Source organism: Apus apus, chromosome 21 (assembly GCF_020740795.1).
Source record: "Apus apus isolate bApuApu2 chromosome 21, bApuApu2.pri.cur, whole genome shotgun sequence".
In the NCBI taxonomy this organism is placed as follows: Eukaryota; Metazoa; Chordata; class Aves; order Apodiformes; family Apodidae; genus Apus; species Apus apus.
In genome coordinates this window covers 2,877,736-2,897,109 of record NC_067302.1, presented here as the reverse complement: position 1 = coordinate 2,897,109, position 19,374 = coordinate 2,877,736, and the positions used below count along the sequence as shown (strand labels likewise).

The 19,374-nt window shown below is 54.6% G+C and overlaps 1 protein-coding gene across 5 annotated transcripts in view; it reads left to right on the top strand.

Moving 5' to 3' along the window:
- The window catches only part of PTPRU (protein tyrosine phosphatase receptor type U), a 60,733-nt gene extending 41,626 nt beyond the window's left edge, over positions 1–19,107 (top strand). For 4 of the 5 annotated variants that reach the window (XM_051637751.1, XM_051637750.1, XM_051637749.1 and 1 more), the window contains 9 exons: positions 1,374–1,528; positions 3,462–3,597; positions 3,693–3,842; positions 3,972–4,145; positions 4,793–4,933; positions 8,051–8,176; positions 10,911–11,068; positions 12,101–12,236; positions 16,053–19,107. In XM_051637751.1, coding sequence (XP_051493711.1) covers positions 1,374–1,528; positions 3,462–3,597; positions 3,693–3,842; positions 3,972–4,145; positions 4,793–4,933; positions 8,051–8,176; positions 10,911–11,068; positions 12,101–12,236; positions 16,053–16,115 — 1,239 coding nt within the window. In that variant the 3' untranslated portion in view covers positions 16,116–19,107. Of the gene's footprint in view, positions 1–1,373; positions 1,529–3,461; positions 3,598–3,692; positions 3,843–3,971; positions 4,146–4,792; positions 4,934–8,050; positions 8,177–9,210; positions 10,518–10,910; positions 11,069–12,100; positions 12,237–16,052 lie in introns of those variants that run through there. The other variant, XM_051637752.1, reaches the window with a different exon arrangement.
- The last annotated feature ends 267 nt before the right edge of the window (positions 19,108–19,374 follow it).

The following is a 19,374-nucleotide window of genomic DNA, read 5'->3' as shown; positions in this document are numbered from 1 at the left end:
CCTGACCCTGCCCTGCCAGGGAGCCAGCCCTGGTTGATTGGCATTTACCAGTTCCCTATTCATCTACCCCAACGTGGGGTTTTCACCCCAGGTTGAGATGCAGCTTCTGAACCCTGGTTGATGCTTATAGCTTCTTCTTTGCCTTTTCCCCATCTCTGGGCTCTCTGCTGGCGCCAGCAGCTCAGCCCAGCTTTGGTTTGGGCAGTGAGTGAGTGTTTAATTTCCACGTGAGCACCATGGAATTGCAGTGAGGATGAAGGAGGCTTTTTTCTCCTCTGTGCTGGAACACAGGTTATGTGGCCATTACTCTGCAGTGTAGTGTGTGTGGATGGAGCTGGTGTAATTTACCCCTTAATCTACAGGAGTGGAAAATTACTGTTTATTTATAGGGCAAGTAGCAAACATGCTCATGGAATGAGACCTGTGGCTGCTGCCTTCTCCTCCTCATCCTCCTTAGCTGGTTTTCAACCCTCATGCAGAGAGGAGGCAGGGGCTGTTGGGCTGCTGAAGCAGCCACCTGCTGTGTGATCCATCTGCCTGGATGCTGGCCTGGCAAAATCATGGATTCCCAAGGAAAGCGACACGTTTGTGTGGCTGGGGCAGGATTTTACCCCCATGCACAGAATCACAGAATCTTGGAGGTTGGAGGGGACCTTGAAAGATCATCTAGTCCAACCTCCCTGCCAGAGCAGGATCACCTAGAGCACATCACACAGGGTGGGTGGTGGGTTTGGAATGTCTCCAGAGCCACAAAGATGATGGAGTGGAACACCTCCCTGATGAGGAAAGGCTGAGGGAGCTGGGTCTCTTTAGTTTGGAGAAAAGGAGACTGAGGGGTGACCTCATCCATGTTTACAAATACGTAAAGGGTGAGTGTCAGGAAGATGGAGTTCAGCTTTTTTCAGTGATGACCAGTGATAGGACAAGGAGTAATGGATGCAAATTGGAGCACAGGAGGTTTAGGGTGAATATCAGAAAAAAATTTTTTACTGTGAGAGTGACAGAGCCCTGGGACAGGCTGCCCAGAGAGGCTGTGGAGTCTTCTTCTCTGGAGACATTCAAACCCCGCCTGGACGCCTTCCTGTGTGATGTGCTCTGGGTGCCCCTGCTCTGGCAGGGGGGTTGGACTAGATGATCTTTCGAGGTCTCTTCCAACCCCTGGGATTCTATGATTCTGTGATTCTATGAAGGAGACTCCACAACCTCTCTGGGCAGCCTGTCCCAGGGCTCTGTCCCTCTCACAGGAAAGAAGTTTTTTTTCCTGACGTTTCCGTGGAACCTCCTGTGCTCCAGTTTGCCCCTTGTCCTATCGCTAGACGTGACTGAAGAGAGCCTTGCTCCCCCCTCACTCCCATCTCACCCTTCCCTTGCAGAGGGGCTACTCGGCCCGGCACGAGGTGAAGCAGTTCCACTTCACGTCGTGGCCTGAGCACGGCGTCCCGTACCACGCCACGGGGCTGCTGGCCTTCATCCGCAGGGTCAAGGCCTCCACGCCGCCCGACGCCGGCCCCATCGTCATCCACTGCAGGTACCTGGGTGCCCGTGGGGCAGAGCCAGCTCTGGGGGGGAATATCCTCCTTCTGGGATGGGTTTGGTGGGGGTTATGGGGAGCCCCGGGGTTAGGAGCACACTGTGTCTTGCCTGGTCTAGTGGGAGGTGTTCCTGCTCAAAGCAGGAAGGTTGGGACTTGATCTGGAAGGTGCCTTCCAACCTGGACCACTCTGTGATCCTGTGATGCTCGACCTGTGGCTCTGAATGGTGCTAAAAGCTCTGAATAATGCTGAAATATTCATGGAATCATAGAAGGGTTAAGGTTGGAGAGGACCATAAAGATCATCAGGTTCAAACCTCCCTGCCATGAGCAAGTGCACCTCCCACCAGCCCAGGTTGCTCCAAGCCCCATCCAACCTGCCCTTCAACACTGCCAGGGATGGGGCAGCCACAGCTTCCCTGGGCAACCTGGGCCAGGCTCTCACCACCCTCACACCCAAGAATTTCCTCCTCATGTCCAACCTCCATCTCCCCTCTGCCAGTTTTAATCCATCCCCCTTGTCCTCTCCCTCCCTGCCCTTGTCCCAAGTCCCTCCCCAGCTTTCCTGGAGCCCCTTCAGGCCCTGGAAGGTGCTCTAAGGTCTCCCTGGAGCCTTCTCTTCTCCAGGCTGAACACCCCCAGTACTCAGCAGAGGATATAAAATGTGCAGACTGAGTTCATAGCAAGGGAAGGCTGGGGCAGGGAAAGCACTGGGGTGATGGCCTGGGGTTGGATGTCCCTCTGTGATGGCATCCAGCTGTAAAATGTCACCATCAGGCTGTTGGCAGCAGGAATAGGGGGGGAGGTTTGTGTCTGGTCCAGATGGGCAGGCAGGCAGTAGCACTCTTTTGGGGTCTGCCCCAGCACCCATTACTTGTGACACAGCTTTGTCCCCATGGACAAGGGTGGCACAGGGGGAAGGGCAGCTGTGCTGCTGCTGGTGGCCAGGACATGAAGTCTGGTCAAATGGAGAGGCAGGGAGGGCCAAGGGGACTGCAGGGTGTCCCAGGGAGGCTTGGCCACTGGAGATGGGAGGACACCAGTGGCACATCAGAGCAGGAGTGGTGGCTTTCTGTCCCCTGAGCAGGGGTCCCCACGCAGTGGGTTAATGGCTCTTCCTCTGCTGGGCAAACAAGGAGGAGCTGATGAGCAGCAGGGATTTTTTTTTTTTTAAATTTTATTTGATTTCTCCCTGTCAATTGCCTCATCAGTATTCATTCACCAGCAACAGCCAGTGTGATTAGTGCCTGCAGCCTGTAATCACTGATAATCACGACAAGTGATTCATCAGCCCCAGAAATTAATATTTCACTGGAAGAAGACTTTGTAGGAAAGGAGCGAGGGGAGTGGTTCTGTTCCTGCCACACTGGTAGGTCTTTGGCTGCAAATCCAACCATGCCAGGACTTGGGATGTCACTGTGCTGGGTCATGTGGCCTCAGGCATCCTGCTGGGCTCAGCCTGAACCTGAGGGTCTCCCCTGGGGGATTTCAGACCCCCTCTGATCCAGGGGTACCTCTCTTCACCCTTGGGGCTTGGTGAAGAGCATCCTCCTGGGCCCTTTTGGGATGGGATCCCAGAGGACTGTTGGCACTCAGATGGTTTAGCTGCTGCTTTAGTGTTTGCCTGTCTTAAAGCCAAAATGAACCTTAGACTTGGGTGCCCACCCTGCCACCCCACTGCCTGACCGTTGTGCAACCCCTGGGCTGCTGCAGCTGTGTGTTTGGGGGGCTGGTGGGGCAAATCTAGGCTGTGGTTATGGAGGTGTGTGAGGTCCTGGACACCCAGCTGCCCCCACATCCATGAGCAGGGACTGTACATCCAGCCCTTGCCCATGTAGACCTTCCTCCTTGCCACCCATCACCTGGGGCTGCGTGTAGATGCTCTGCAGACTGGGAATGTCTTTGCTGTGTTTCCCTCCTCCATCCCAAGTGCTGGCACGGGGAGAACTGGCTGCTACATTGTCCTGGATGTTATGTTGGACATGGCTGAGTGCGAGGGCGTCGTGGACATCTACAACTGTGTGAAGACCCTGTGCTCAAGGAGGATCAACATGATACAGACTGAGGTGGGTGGCCCTTGGGGACGTCTGGGGACCCGTGGGGCTGCGGTCCACAGCCCGTGGTGGAGGCTCAGCCTTCTCTTCTTCCCTCCTCCCAAAAGGAGCAGTATGTCTTCATCCACGATGCCATCCTGGAAGCCTGTCTGTGTGGGGAGACCAGCATCCCTGCCAGTGAGTTCAAGCCCACCTACAAGGAGATGGTGAGGATTGAGCCGCAGAGCAACTCCTCGCAGCTGCGGGAGGAGTTTCAGGCGAGTGGGCCCAAAATCTCTTCCCCCCCCCCCCCCGACCCCAAACCTGCAACACCCTCCTGTTCCTTGCCCACCTCAGGCAGGGGTGCAGGCAGGAAGGGAGCTAAAGGGCAGCACGTGTCCCTGCAGACCCTGAACTCGGTGACTCCCCACCTGGATGTGGAGGAGTGCAGCATCGCCCTCCTGCCCCGCAACCGGGAGAGGAACCGCAGCATGGACGTCCTGCCGCCCGACCGATGCCTTCCCTTCCTCATCTCCGTGGATGGAGACAGCAACAACTACATCAATGCTGCCTTAACTGATGTGAGGAGGCCTGAGGGGAGGGATGGGGGGGGCCCTTTGGGTCGTCTCAGGCAGCTTTTCACTGCCAAATGGTTTGAATTTGGAATCTCGTTTTGCACGAGGGCACCAGGGCGTGTGGCAGTCCCGGCTGCGTGTGGGGGGATGGAAGGGCTGGGACCAGTGTTGTGGGGTCCTTCAGTTTTGTTCAGGTTTGGGCCCCTCGTGACAAGAGGGACGTTGTTCTTTGCTCAAAGGTGACATCTTTTCATAGGATCATAAGAGTGGTTTGGGTTGAAGGGACCCTAGAGACCATCTAATTCCACCCCCCTGCCACGGGAAGGGACACCTCCTTGGAGGTTGCTCCAAGCCCTCCAGTTACTTGTGTGGAACACCCTTTCCTGCAAGATCTGAGAGCAGAAGGTGGGCACTGTTGTCCCCTCAAGGGTGGGAATCACCCTTGTGATTCCCAAACACAGACCTGTGTTTGCAGCATCTCCCCATTGCCAAGGCAGGGAAGGACAGAAGCTGTGCCAGGGAGCCCAGCTCTGCCCAAGTGCGGAGAAGATGCCTTTGGTGGCACCCACCTTCTGGTTGCACTGGTTTGTTTTTTTTTGGGGTGTGACAGCAGTGGCTTCATCCTTAGCAGTGCTCATCTTCCCTCCCCCCAGAGCTACACCAGGAGTGCTGCCTTCATTGTCACCCTGCACCCCCTGCAGAACACAACCACCGACTTCTGGCGGTTGGTGTACGACTATGGCTGCACCTCCATCGTCATGCTCAACCAGCTCAACCAGTCCAACTCTGCCTGGGTGAGTGCTCCTGCCCTGGGGACCCTGCAGGCCCTGTGGGTGGCCTTGTCCTGCTCTGTCCCCACTGCCTTGGCAGTGCTGCAGCCCCTGCCTTGCTTGCTCAGCTCCTTCTCCTCAGCAAGGGGAGGTGGGACTGGTTGCAGGATTCATCCCCTGGAAGCACAGGGCTGGCCAGCTGGAGCCAAAGATGTGTTCAGCAGCAAAGCATCCTGGCTGGGTTGGCGTTAGGTTGACGTTGAGTTGGGTTACTCTACCATAATCTTTGTGGATGCCCAGGGAGATACAAGGTTCATGACAAGTATAACCAAGTTGTTGTAAAGAGCTGACTTTTATCCTCCGTTTACAGTGGGGAAACTGAGGCACGGGGGGAGTTTCCTGCATTCATCTTCCAAGGGCACTGGTGGCTTGTGAACACTGCTTTGTAACTCAGCCAGCTGCAGAGTGACTGTCCCGTGGGTTTTGTGGTGTGGTGGGATGTGCAGGTCTGCCAGGCTGGAGAGGAGGGTGTTGCCTGGAGGAGAGGGGACAGAAGGCAGGGAGCAGGGGGGCCCATGCTCAGCCTCAGCTTGCTTTGCTTTCCCAGTGCAGTCTCCCCAGGGAATGCCTGGAGGGCTCCTGCTGCCACCAGGGTGGACATGGAAGTCTGCTCCAGGTCTGTAATGTTAATTCAATGAAGAAACTTATTGGATTTTTACATAAAATTAGCATCATAGACTCCAAATGGATGTCTGGAGAAGGCTTCATTAGCTGATTTATTTTACAAGTTGAGATCACATACTCGATATAAATCACCCAAACCAGCAGTTGTGCTGTTCGTGATGGGATGTAGGATGGGCAGCAGGAGGCCAAGTCCCCTCCCTGCAGCCCCTGGTCTGAGCTGTGGGGGGAAGGGACATGGACTCCCCCAGGGCTGTGAGGGGTTGGTTTGGTGTGAGAGGCCCTGGGTGTTGGGGCAGCTGCTGGGTGAGCCCCAGGTTGACCTTTTGCTGGTTTTGCTGAGGGCTTTGTGGGGCCTGGGGCCAAACCCTCCATGTCCCTGAAGGCCCCCCCAGCCCTGGGTGTTGAGACCACAGCTGGGAGCAGAAAGACAGGAGGAGGCAACTGGAAAAGATTTAACTCTTGAGAATCAATGTCATGTTCTACCTCATGAACCCCTCTACCCCCCCCAGAGCTCTGCTGTCCCTCCTCCAGCCCCCTGGGCCCAGCCCTGTGGCAGGGGGTTGTTCCACAGGAGCAGGATGAGCCATGGGTTTGTTCTTCCTGGCACAGGAAGGGCAGAAGCTGCTGGCAGCTCAGGCAGGGCTGGCCATGGAGCTCAGCCTGAAGCCAGGCCAGCCCCTGGACTTGCACAGCAGCCACGTTTGTTTCCAAAATATGAGCAGTCTGATGGCTGGAGTGAAGGGACTCTTTGGGGCAGGAGGTGTGACACAGCCTGGTGAAGCCATGGCTGGAGCAGGAGCTGCCCTGAAGGGTGTTTTCAACTGAAGATGTGAACAGTGAGTGGTGGTTGTTGCCTCTGTGAGTCCAGAGCAGGGAGGTGGTGTCAGTGCAGACCCAGCACCCAGGGGTGGCCCTGCCCTTGGTGGGCAGGCTCTGATCCTGGTGTGAGGATGGGGCAGATCAAGACCTGGCTGGCAGCTGCCCTGAGCCTTCTGGGCTTTGCTTCTGATGGGATGGACCTGCCTGGCTTCCCTCTGTGTGGAGCCTGGAGGGCAGCAGGGAGGAGAGCAGCTGTGTTGCCCCAGCACACACAGGTCCAGCCAGGGGAGGGCAACTGATGCTCCCACCTGCGTTTTTCACCTTCCTTCACCCTGAGATACCTGCTGGGGACCAAGTGCCCCTTTGAAAATCCCACCAGTGCCACCATCTTGCTGTCCCTGCACACCAGCAGCACCAGCACTGAGCTGACCCCAGCTGCAGGGGCTCCACAGCAGGGAAGGAGGCAGCAAACCAGGTTTTCTTCCTCTCTCTCAACCTGCTCTTTCCTCCCACGACCCAGAAATGCCCTTCAACCCCCAGCACCTGCCTGCTCCTGTGCCATCCTCCCCCAGGTCCCCAGCCACTGTCCCCTCCTCACCCTCTGATGGGGCCTCTGCCATTTTTCTTCATTATTCAGCCCTGCCTCTTTCTCTGAACATCTATTCTTCAGGGATGTGTGTGTTACAATATTTAGCTGGATCTTAAATGTTTACCAGGTTGGGACCAACAGGTAATAAATCAACCTTTACGGCAGGCAGCTCTGAAAGGTGACTTAGAGGGTATATCCCTCACTTCAACCACATCTTGCCAAGGGAAGTTTTAATATCCAAATTATAGCTCTGAGTCTAGAAGGTTTAGGGACCTGGGAGATTTATAGCCCCTATTAATAACCAATTATTTCTCACACACATTTGCCATGCAGTTAGGCCCAAGCCGTTAGATGGCCCGAAATGCTAAATGTCCTGTTAGAGTCTGGTGACAAACATCATCTATTTTGTGTCAGTGCTGGTTTCCCAGCTGTTGTGGAGTGGAAACATTCCCATCTGTGACCCTTGGACCGAGCCATCCATCAGTGCTGTGCTGGACACAGGGGGAACAGGGGTGGCTTTCCTGGGCTGCAGGCTGGGATTGCTTTGGCTTGGAGGGGTGTCCTGGCCATGGGGAGAAGAGAGCCTGTTGTCCCATGTTGCTGTTGCTGCTGGTGGCAGAGCTGCTTCTGAAACCAGTGGGGTTTGACAGCAGACTTGGAGCAGCCAAACCCTTCTTCATCACAGTGCACGATCAGGCCTGTGCCTGCCAGGGACCATCCTGCATCCTCCTGGACCAGCAACATCCATCGCCAGGAGCATCAGCTGTGGTGTTTGTGCAGAGGGGAGAGGGCTGTGGGTTTGCTGGGGGCTGGACGTGACCTTTTGGTTTTGATTCCTCAACAAGCTGAAGCCACCAGTGGGTCCTGCATGAACTAACAGCATCATGGCTCCAGTGTCTCATCTTGGGGCCACCCCCTGTCCCACAGCCCCTCTGGGTGTCCGGCACCAAACTCTCCATTCCATTCCATGTTGCCTGTGATGCACGTTGCCCTTTGCTGTCCCAGTGCCTGCCCCTGGTCCCATCAAGCTGTGCCTCTTCTCTCCACAGCCCTGCCTGCAGTACTGGCCTGAGCCAGGGCTCCAGCAGTACGGCCCCATGGAGGTGGAGTACGTTTCCGGAGCGGCAGACGAGGACATCGTGTCCCGTCTCTTCCGAGTCCAGAACATCACACGGGTGAGGGTCTCTCCTCTGGCTCAGTGCCAGGCTCATGTGTGTCAGTGCTCAGGTGGCTCCAGGCACCTCCCAGTGCAGAGGTCCTGGCTGGGTGCAGGGGATGGATTGGTTTTGTTAGCTGCTGCTGTAGGGAAGGGCTGGGGCATCACTAAGAGCTTCTTTACCTGAGTGAAGACCTTGTTTGAGAGCAGAAGGGTGGTGGATCTAGTGAGGCCATGCAGGCTCACCCAGCTTGGCATCACCCAGCTGGGTAATTCTCCATGTAGACTAACTGAATGGTGCTGTAGGTGCTGATGTCTTCTTCAGCCTAATCCAGCTTCTCCAGAGGATGCAGCCCAAGCTCTTCTGGCAGAGAGCAGCCTGTAGAGTTGCCATTGGCTCCATCCAACCTCCCAACCTTTCTGGTGCTCACAGCTTCTTGCAAGATTTTAGATAACTCTGTATGAAGACCTGCCTCATCCTGCCTGGAGGTCTGTTCCACATGTGTATCACAGGATGGAGACTCCTGGAATGGTCCCTTGGGACCAGCAGAGCCCTTGTCCTGCTGGGTGAGAAGATCTGCCCAGGTTTTCACCTGTTGTCCTTGTTGCAGTGATGCTTGGCTGCTTCAGCTTGCCCTTACATGAAGAGAAATGCAGTGAAACTGGGAAGGGAAGCAACAGGGACTAGGATGAGCAGCCTAGTGGGTGCAGAGCTGTAGGTGGGCAAAATGCCAGTTTAGCTGCAAAAGCCATCCATGGAAAGGTGGCATCCTGGAGGTCTTTAAATCTCCTGAGGGTTGCAAGAGGCCGAGGCTGATGCCCCAGTGGAGGACATTGGGCAGATGGGAATTAGGGAGCTTGGAATGGAGGACATGGCTTGACTGATGGCCTGGCTGGGAAGGATGCTTCAGGTTGGAGCTGGGTTGGTGCAGATAAATCTGGATTATCTGGACTCAGCACAAAGAGGGGTTTGGTTCATGCTCCCCGTGGGAGCAGCTGGCATTTCCTGGGTGTCAGCAACAAAATCCTTCACCAAATGTGCTCTGCTCTCAGGTGGTAGAATTTACCCCATGCTCAATTAAAATGCAGCGTGATGAAAAGCTCTGGATCAAAGAAGAGATTTCCCCAAGGAGCAGATTGCTGGAGGAGCTCTGGGAAGCACAGGGAGCTGCTTCTTGCCAAGCCTTGCTGGCTGGAGAGCAGCCAGACCTTGGGGGTGTCACAAGTCCTCCAGAGCCAGCCAGTTTTCACCTGGGCTGTCAGAGGAGTTTTCTTCTGTTTTGACTCCACTTCTTTGTTTCATCTTCCTCTGCCCTCCTGGTTTCCAGCTGGATGGAAAAGCTCAAGCCTCGGGAGCTCAGCCCACCCCAGCCACATCAACAACCCACATTGGAGCTCCCAAAAAGGTTCAGAAAAGCTCCATGGCATTTGGGATGTGCTGGTGGAAGCAGGCACTGAATGGCCCAACACCCACCCTGCAGGCTGAGGGGTCCCTGCAGAGCCCCAGGAGTACCTGGTCTTGCTGGTTGGAGATGGTCTGGTGCTCACCCTGCTCTTCAGGCATCTGAAATGGGGTGGATGGAGGCCTCCAGAGCTGGGGATCCCCCATCTGTGTGCCTGATCTCCTCATTTTCCTCTGCCTGTTCCACATGTGCCACTGAGCCCTGAGGTCCAGCTGGAATATGTGATCCCTGGTTTCATCCCATCAGGTCCTCCTGATGCTCCGAGGACTTCTGAGCAAGAGCCTCATGTCATCCTGGCTGAAGCCTGGCCTCGTTTAGCTGTACAAATGTAATCTCCCTCCTTGGAGCCTGCTAACCAGATTAGGTTTCAGAACTAACCAGATTACCTGGGTATTAAGGCACACTTGCACTGCTCCCACCTCCGTGGGTGGCAGCTTCTCATCAGCCCGGTGGTTTACAGTGACAACAAAACATGTCCCCTGGGACCTTCTGCCTGTGAGACAAGGATGTGGTGGAGAAGCCTTTGGGAGGCTCAGGAGTCTGGTAACAGGTTTGGGGAGATGCACAGACAGCCTGAGGTGCTGTGAGTTGGGATAAGCCATGTCAGTGGAACTGCTTCAGGGATGGTGGGACCAGTGGGTCAGTGTGAGCTGTGGAGGAGAGAGCTGAACCATCCAGCTTAAAGCACCAGGAAGGGGTTTTCCTCTTTTTTGCTGTGATTAGTCTTAGAATCATGGAATGGTTTGGAAGGGACCTTCAAAATCATCAGGTTCCAACCCCCTGCATGGGCAGGGACACCTCCCACCAGCCCAGGCTGCTCCAAGCCCCATCCAACCTGCCCTTCAACACTGCCAGGGATGGGGCAGCCACAGCTTCCCTGGGCAACCTGGGCCAGGGTCTCACCACCCTCACACCCAAGAATTTCCTCCTCATGTCCAACCTCCATCTCCCCCTTCCAGTTTTAATCCATCCCCCTTGTGCCCTCCCTCCCTGCCCTTGTCCCAAGTACCTCCCCAGCTTTCCTGGAGCCCCTTCAGGCCCTGGAAGGTGCTCTAAGGTCTCCCTGGAGCCTTCTCTTCTCCAGGCTGAACACCCCAACTCTCCCAGCCTGGCTCCAGAGCAGAGCTGCTCCAGCCCTCCCATCATCTCTGTGGCCTCTTCTGGACTCTCCAGGAGTTCCATGTCATTCCTATTAATGCTTGGCAATCCCCTCATGTCCTCCATCCAACCTCTACTGGAGGCAGATAAGGGCAGCCCCTGGGTTCCTGCTGATGAAGTTTGCCTCTGCAGTTGCAGGAGGGGCACCTGATGGTCCGGCACTTCCAGTACCTGCGGTGGTCGGCTTATCGAGACACCCCAGACTCCAAGAAATCCTTCCTGCACCTCCTGGCCCAAGTGGAGAGATGGCAGAAGGAGAGTGGTGATGGCAGGACCGTGGTGCACTGCCTGTGAGTGTCCATTGGAGAGGAGCAGGTTCTGGCGTGGGGGGAGATGCCACCAGGTCATGTGTCCACATTTTGGCCTGGACATCCTCTACGAAGTCCTCACCGAAGTGACTTTGTGCCCAAATGGTGCATGAGTTTTGGGTGAGGCACCTTGTGGTCACCATGTCAAACCTCCTCCATGAGATGGATGCTCAGAGGGATTGACAGGGGGTGCAGTGGGGCTTGGCAGAGGTCCCAGCCCTGTCCCCATGTGCTGTGCCTGTAACAGGCTCCAAAGGGATGTGGCAGGAGCAAGTCCCACCACTTGCTTCTCATAGAGGTGGATGTGCTCTCCATCCCCCTCCTCCCAGCTGGGTCTGGCTCACACAGACACCCCCCCACACTCCTTGGTTGGGACCTGGCACATTGGCAGATCGGTGGAGACATCAGATGAGCCTTTAATCAAAAATTAATTACAGCCTTGTCTGTCTTCATTAGCCAAAGGATGATTTGAGAACGTGCTTCATGCAACATGAGTCTTGGGCTCCCTTCCTCTCCCTGCTCCCCGTTGCTGCCAGGATCTGCCCTGGTGCTGTGGGATGGTTTCAACCCAGGGTGGGGGGAGGTACCCAGGGACCTCTGCACTGGGTGGAAGGTAGGGTGATTCCTGTGGGCAGTGCTCCCCAACAGGTCATTGGCCCAGGGTCACTCTGCAGGTGGGAAGAGGGGAGCAGAGGGATAAAGGGGCTTCCCCAAGGTCACAGGAGGAATCGATCCATGGCAGGGCTGGAAACTGAGTGTCTGTGTCTGAGATCCGGCCCCAATGGTCCAAAAAGGTGGTTTCTTGCTTGGTTGTGGCTCCTGTGAGGACCAGAGGGCAGGATCACAACTGCCACTAGGGGGGTCTGGTTCAGTCTGGGGGGACTCTGGTGTATGACCCTGTGATCTAGGGCATCTGTGTTGCACGGATGGATGCAGAAAGGAGGGAGTTAAAGGATGCAGGAGGATGTTCTGATGCCATCATCTCACTCCTGACACGTGTGTTTCCCCCACCAGGAATGGAGGTGGCCGTAGTGGCACCTTCTGTGCCTCCACCATGATCCTGGAGATGCTCAAGTGTCACAACATGGCAGATGTTTTCTATGCTGCAAAGACCCTGCGCAACTACAAGCCAAATATGGTAGAGACCTTGGTAAGCACCAGCCACCACTGGTGGCCATCCCAGTCCCTGCATCCTTCCAATAGAGAGGAGAGGTGCTGGGGCATGCCCACCTCCCAAAACACCTTTCCCACCCCAGGTTCTGATTAGCATCAAGAGCATCCTCAATGGGCTGAGGTCAATTGTATGAGGTTCAACAAGGTCAAGTGCTGGGTCTTGCACTTCAGTCAAAACAACCCCAGGCAATGCTCCAGGCTTGGGGAAGAGTGTTTGGGAAGTGCTCAGTGGAGAAGGACCTGGGGGTGCTGGTTGACAGCTGGATGAACATGAGTCAGTGTGTGCCCAGGTGGCCAAAAAGGCCAACAGTATCCTGGCCTGCATCAGGAGTAGTGTGGCCAGCAGGACTAGGGAGGTGATTGTTCCCCTGTGCTGGGCACTGGTGAAGCTGCACCTTGACTCCTGGGGTCAGTTTTGGGTCCCTCACTCTAACAAGGACATTGAGAGGCTGGAGTGTGTCCCGAGAAGGGTGATGGAGCTGGGGAAGGGGCTGGAGCACAAGTCTGAGCAGGAGCAGCTGAGGGAGCTGGGGGTGTCCAGCCTGGAGACCAGGAGGTGAGGGGAAACCTGCTGGCTCTGCAACTGCCTGAGGGGAGGTTGGAGTGAGGTGGAGTTGGGTCTCTGAGGAAACTGGTGACAGGATGAGAAGAAATGGCCTCAAGTTGTGCCAGGGGAGGATTTAGGCTGGGTATGAGGAACTATTTCTTCCCCAAAGGGTTGTCAGGCCTTGGCACAGGCTGCCCACAGCAGTGGTGGAGTCCCCATCTCTGGAGGCGTTAAAAAAAAACGTGTGGATGTGGCACTTCAAGACATAGTTTAGCTGATGTGATGGTGTTGGGTGGATGGTTGGACTTCATGACCTTAGAGGTCTTTTCCAACCTTAATGATTCCATGATCCTAGGATTGTATGCAGAGCACGTCTTGGTGAGTGTACTAGTGGTGTGGATTGGGCAGGCAGGGAGGAGAGGCAGCTCTTGGGGAGCCAGCTCTTGGAGAGACAGCCTTGGGCTTGCCTTCATCTCACCATGCTGACATGCCCTTGGCATCAGTGCTGGGCTTGTCAGAAATCCTTCCCTGGAGCAGTAAGGCAGGTTGACATTAATTCACGGGATGTAATTACAGTTCTTTGGAGGGTTTGTAGTGCTGGGAGCAGCTCTGAGGTGGAGCCAGACACATTTCCTGTTGGAAATATGAAAGGGACCTGCCTTTTGAGTGAAATTAATTGATGGCCAAGCTGCTGGGGGCAACAGTGGAGCCAGGTTTCATGATGGGGAGGCTGGAGGTGGCAGCAGGTCAGGGGGAGAAGCCTCCCCCCTGTTTCAGACCCTGGATAACAGGATGGGGCTGGAGCAGGCGTGTGTCTGTCCCCGTGGTGGAGGAATCCAGGTGCCTCATAATGGTTTAAAAGCAAGTCAGGCAGAAATGTTTACCCTGTTTGGATTATAAAATCCCTCAATTGCAAAATGAAATGGTTTCAAGGAGGGGATGTGATTTGCATTAGGTTTTAAAGTGGAGGAGAAGGTGAGGGAGGGGGAGGGATGAAGATAATGATGATGTGACAAGCATGAAACCACCAGACCCACTGGGCTAAATTAGAAAGGTATTAAAAGGCAGCATTTCCCATCAGGACACAAGCATCCTCCAGCCTCAAATGAACCTGAACTGTCTATTCTGGGAATCCCAATCTACTGGAGCCACTGGGAGGCTGGATCCTTGCCTGCTGTAAGGAGCTGCAGCCCCATGGAGAGCAGGCGGTGCGTGGCAGTTTCCTGCTGCCCCTGCATCTTCCTCCTCTCTTTGCCTCTGGGGTTTGTTTTTATGGGAGGATAAAGGGAAGCAATCCCTTTTCTTAATCCAAAAAGCATTAACGTGCTTTTAATCTTCTCTGTCCTCACTTTGAAGCCCTTCTCCCCCTCTGCCTACTCCCACCTGGGGTCCCCCAGCAGCCACCCACCCCTGGGGGGTAACAGGAATTCTGTGCTGCTGCTGAAGCTGCTGAGGGGGATTTCAGGAGCTCCCAGATGTCCCAGTGCTCTCAGCACCATCAGAAACCTCATTTTTCGATGGTTTGGATTTTTTCCCCCACTCTGGCTGCTTCTGCTTGTTGGATGCTTGAAGGGGCAACATCTGATGGGGACGGACACTTCCAAGGCCTGAGTTCCCCTGCAGCTTCCTCTGCTGTGAGTTGTTGGAGAACAGGAGACTGCAAGAACAGGTCACATGAAGGAGAACAAGGGTGGATGAGGCTGTTTTCTCAAGCCCAAAGTCTCCCATACCCAATTTCAGGGATTTTTGCTATAAAACCAGGAGCCAGCCAGGCTGGGCTTTCCCTTTGTGCAGCAGGGGGGGAGCAAAGGGTAAGAAGGTGCTGAGACCACCCATGGCTGTCTCAGGAAAGGGAAAGAAAGGGACAAAGAGCCTGGAGCAGCCGTGGGCTTGGAGAGGACCTTTCCCACCCCTTGGCTTCAGGTGAGTCAGACTGACCTGAGCACCAAATGGTTCATTTGTTTGTTGTTTCGCTTGGAAACTTTGGATTTTTTGAAAGTTGAAGCTCCTGGGCCTTCTGTTCATGCCTCTCCCCCTACACAAAGCAAACACCCAGACCACAGCCCTGCCAGGGCTGGAAAATGGCATTTCTGTGTCTGCAGCAGGAGAAGTTGTGGTGAGGAACGTGGTGGCAGCCAGGACAGGGCGTCTCTGGGCGGTGGATGCAGTGAGGCCACAGCAGAGTTCCCACTGCTCTGGGAACCCTCCCTGTTCCAGCCTCTGCTGGACTCAGAAATGAAACCACTCTTGGATTTCATGCCCATGTTTTCATATTGTATCATAGAATCATATCATAGAATCATGTAATATCACAGAATGGTTTGAGTTGGAAGGGACCTTAAAGATCATCAGGATCCAACCCCCTGCATGGGCAGGGACACCTCCCACCAGCCCAGGTTGCTCCAAGCCCCATCCAACCTGCCCTTCAACACTGCCAGGGATGGGGCAGCCACAGCTTCCCTGGGCAGCCTGGGCCAGGCTCTCACCACCTTCACACCCAAGAATTTCCTCCTCATGTCCAACCTCCATCTCCCCTCTTCCAGTTTTAATCCATCCCCCCTTGTCCTCTCCCTCCCTGCCCTTGTCCCAAGTCCCTCCCCAGCTTTCCTGGAGCCCCTTCAGGCCCTGGAAGGTGCTCTAAGGTCTCCCTGGAGCCTTCTCTTCTCCAGGCTGAACACCCCAACTCTCCCAGCCTGTCTCCATAGGAGAGGTGACACCTCTCCCATTTTGGACACCTCTGACCCCAGACCCTGTCATTCCCACAGCTCTGCCACCATCTGATCTGGGGGCATGATGGGGCTCCATGGGTGAGGCTGGTGGGTGGAGCCCCACCCTGGTGCTGCCTGGTTTGTGCCCTGGTCTGGTGATAAAGTGTGTTTTTGTGGTAAGGAGATGTCACAGTCCTTGTCCTTCCTTTCAGGGGAGCTGAAGGTGCCACATGCCCCCAGAATGCAGGACATTTGGCAGATACCTTGCTGTTGGATCTGGGATATGGTTCATCTCCTTCCCTGGCCGTGGGACCTGTTTGCTGAAAGCAGTTTCTCTTGCCTGTTGCTTCAGCAGGACTGTCCCAGGGGACAGGAGAGGGACACAGCCCCAGGGAGGGGTGACACCTGCGTCCATCCCATGGAGCCCTCACAGAGGCTTTTCCTTGGGGCCACTGAAACTTACTTCACCTTAAGTAGGGATAACTTTGGGAAATAGTTCACTGGGGATGATAATGTCCTCTTTTCTCTGTCCCACCAGGAGCAGTATCATTTCTGCTACGACATAGCACTGGAATATCTGGAGTCCCTGGAGACCAGATAGCACCTCGCCAGGAGAGCTCCCCAAGGGCTGGTGCCAGCGGCGCCTTTGGCGCTCGGGTGATGCTTGAGGAGGGGACACAGTGAAGGACCCCCCAGGAAACATCAGGTCAAGGCAAACAAAAGGACGTGGGGATGTGTTGGCTGCTCCCCCATCTTCACCCTCCACTCCCCATCTTCCCTTCCCACCCCAGGCGTGGCCCAGCAACTCGTCCTGTCCCTGCGTCGCTTTGAGTCGTGGTCGTGGGGTCGGTGTGAGCAGGATGTGGCCCCGTGGTGCTGCCTGGGCAGCTGGAGAGGAGGCCAGGGAGGGGAGGAGGTGGACAGAAGGAGTCGAGGCCACTTCCCAGCAGAGAAGGATGGATATTTGGAGAAGAGACGTGGCTTTTAAAATTGTGTGCAGAGTCAAAGCTGCTCTTCCGAGGAGCCCAGCCGGCGGCCGGCAGGTTTTGCCTGTGGTGGGGACAGTCTCTGAGCTGGAGCAAAGGTCCTGAGAAGAGTTCTTCAGTTTCTGCCTGTTCCCACCATGAGTTTGATCTTCACTGTTTTGAGTTCTGTGAGTTGTGACCCTTTGTACATCCAGCCCTGGACAGAGTGGGGACCTGGGATGGTGGTGGGCTGCAGAGGGCACGTGATGTCCCTCTGCAGGGACCAGCCCAGACCTCTCCTGGCACCCTTACCAAGCTTTTCAAGTGATGGTTCCCCTGCATCTCCACAGCATCTTCTCCATCTGTAGTAATGCTGTCCTCCTGGGCTGACCCACAGGCACCAGCCCCCAGGGCTGTTTTTACCCTTCCCCTTGTGAATCGCTCCACATGAGACACCTTTGGTGCCCAGAAGCAAATCCTCACATTTTGGGTCCATCATTTGTGCCCCCTGGAAGGCTCCCCCAGGAGCCCATCAGTGCATCTTGATGTTTGCTGGGGTTGGTGGAGCAGGATGGCTGGGGTTGGTGTTGGTGTGGGGTGGGCTGTGCTGAAGACCTGAGCTCTGGCAGTGCTCTGAGGCTGGGCACGGGGAGGTCCCCACAGCCCTGGTGCCACTTGGGGACAAGTGTGGGGGGTTGGTGCCTGATACTTTGATCCTGCTCTGGCTGGTGGTGAGATGTCACTTTTTCTGTCTGATGTTGTGGTAATTCCAGGGGTTTCTGCCTACAGGGGAGAGCCTGGCTGTGATCAAGCCATGGTCAGGGTTTGCTCTCCCTGCAAATGACCTTGAGAAGGTGCAGTCACAGGGATGATGGGTCTGGGGTCTGCCCTGGGGACTTGAGGAACTGAGGGGAGTTTGCTTCTGTCTTCAGGGCCAGGCAGAACCCTTCACAGTCATTGTTTGGGGGCGTGGAGCAGGACAGATGAGAAACTGTCCTCCTTGTGCTGGAGGTTGCATGTGGGCAGCCCTGTCCTTTGTCCCCTCCCATCCCTCATCCCCTCCTTTGTCCTCTTCAGCCCCATCTCCCCCTGGCAGGGGCAGCTTCCCCTCCTTGCCTGTTCAGAGACTGGGGATGTCTCTCCCATACCAGAACTCAGAGCTTTGGTAGATCCATTTGGCTGAACCCACCTGCAGCACCAAGGCCCCAGAGCCCAAAGGGCTGAGCCCTGGATGAGCAAACCCAGGAGGTGTTTCCACCCACCTTCCAAGGGTGGAGGAAAGCAACAAGATCAACCTCTGCCCTTTCTTCCCCTGGGGAGATGTCCCACCCGCTGCCTTCCAGGCTCCTGAGGGTGGTGATGGGGATCTCAGCAGCCTCAGAAGGTTTTGCCCAGACCTTTGGCTTTCCCAAGTGCTCACTGAATAATTCTTATTTGAGAAGAAGTCATTCCAAGGGCTACACAACGTTATTCCCCCTCGTTTCCATCCCTGCTCTCTAACCCTGCTGTGTGCCCATGCTGTCTCATGACCCAAGTAGTCTTTTTACTCCACCAGAGTCTCCAAAACAGTCCAGTTACACCAGTACCTGTTACCATCAATACTCCCACCTCAAGTCTTGACGTGGAATAAATTAGTGTCCCTCTCCCAATCCCCATCTGTCTGTAGACGTGTCCAAGGATGTCCCAGGGAAAGGGGCCTTGTGGTGGGTGCAGAGAAGTCCCAGAGTGTGGCAGATGTTTGGTATGAAAATGGCTGAGCTGAACCTCTGAAATTCCCCAGGGATAGGATGGTGGTGGTGTCATTCAGCCCCAGTGCTGGAGGGATGAAGCTGCTTCATCCCAAACCTTCCAGGAGCCTGGGCCACCTGTGTCCATCCTCTCTGTGCTCCGGAGGAGGGAGCATCTCCCAGTGCTTCACAGGTGAAGTGTTGCTAGGAAGTAAGAAAGAAAAAGGACAAGTGAAACCCCATTGGATCCTGAGGAGGCACAGAGCCTGCAGGAGGTGTATATATATGTTTTGAAAGTGAGAGCTTTTCTTTTTTTATATCTCCTTGCTGGATGTCTCTGGGTTTTTAGGGCATCTCTTCTGAAGGGCAGACTTGGAAATCAAAGTGCTATAAAAACCAACCCCTCTCCAGCTCCTCCTGAGATGCTCGTGTGACATGAGGCAAGGACATCCTGTACATAGAAATATATATAGAAATATATATATAAAAATATAAATACTGTTCTTAAGATGGATAATGTTTATTGGTATTACAGGTTGGAGTGGTGCTTTTTTTTTTTCTTTTTAATAAAAAGAAAACAACAACAACAACAAAAGGAAGAAAGAATTAAAACCCAAGAGAAAAAAAACCCACCAGATTGGGAACAGTTTTGTCTATATGCAGAGAAAGTTACTCCCAAAATCTGGCAGCATCCAAGTGCTGCTGCCACTTGGTGCCATGAGGTACCACGAGATGTGGTGGGACCAAGGAAGGGTTGGGGAAGGAGGAGCAGGTCAGATATGGGTTGTACCACACACATCCAGCTGTTGTGAAATTATTATTATTTTTTAATTATGATTCTTTTTGGCTTTCTTTCCTTTGAAGAAAATCAGTTGCATAAATAAATGTTCTAAATTTGTAATGGCCTCTGGATTTCTTTTGCTGGCCCTGGGCCATAGGGAGCCCTGATGCAGTGTCCAGCAGGTAGGTTGGAGAAAACACCTTTGGATCTGCTGGATTTTGCTTTTTCAAGGGTATTTTGGGGAAGGACCATGCAGAGGAGATGGAGTTGCCTTCTGCCTTCAGAGCTTTGCTGTGAATGGTGTCTTAAAAACATCTTGGACTGAGTGAGACCTGCCAGCCAGCCTGTGGAGATTGGATGTCCAACAAAGTCCTTCTTGGATTGTCC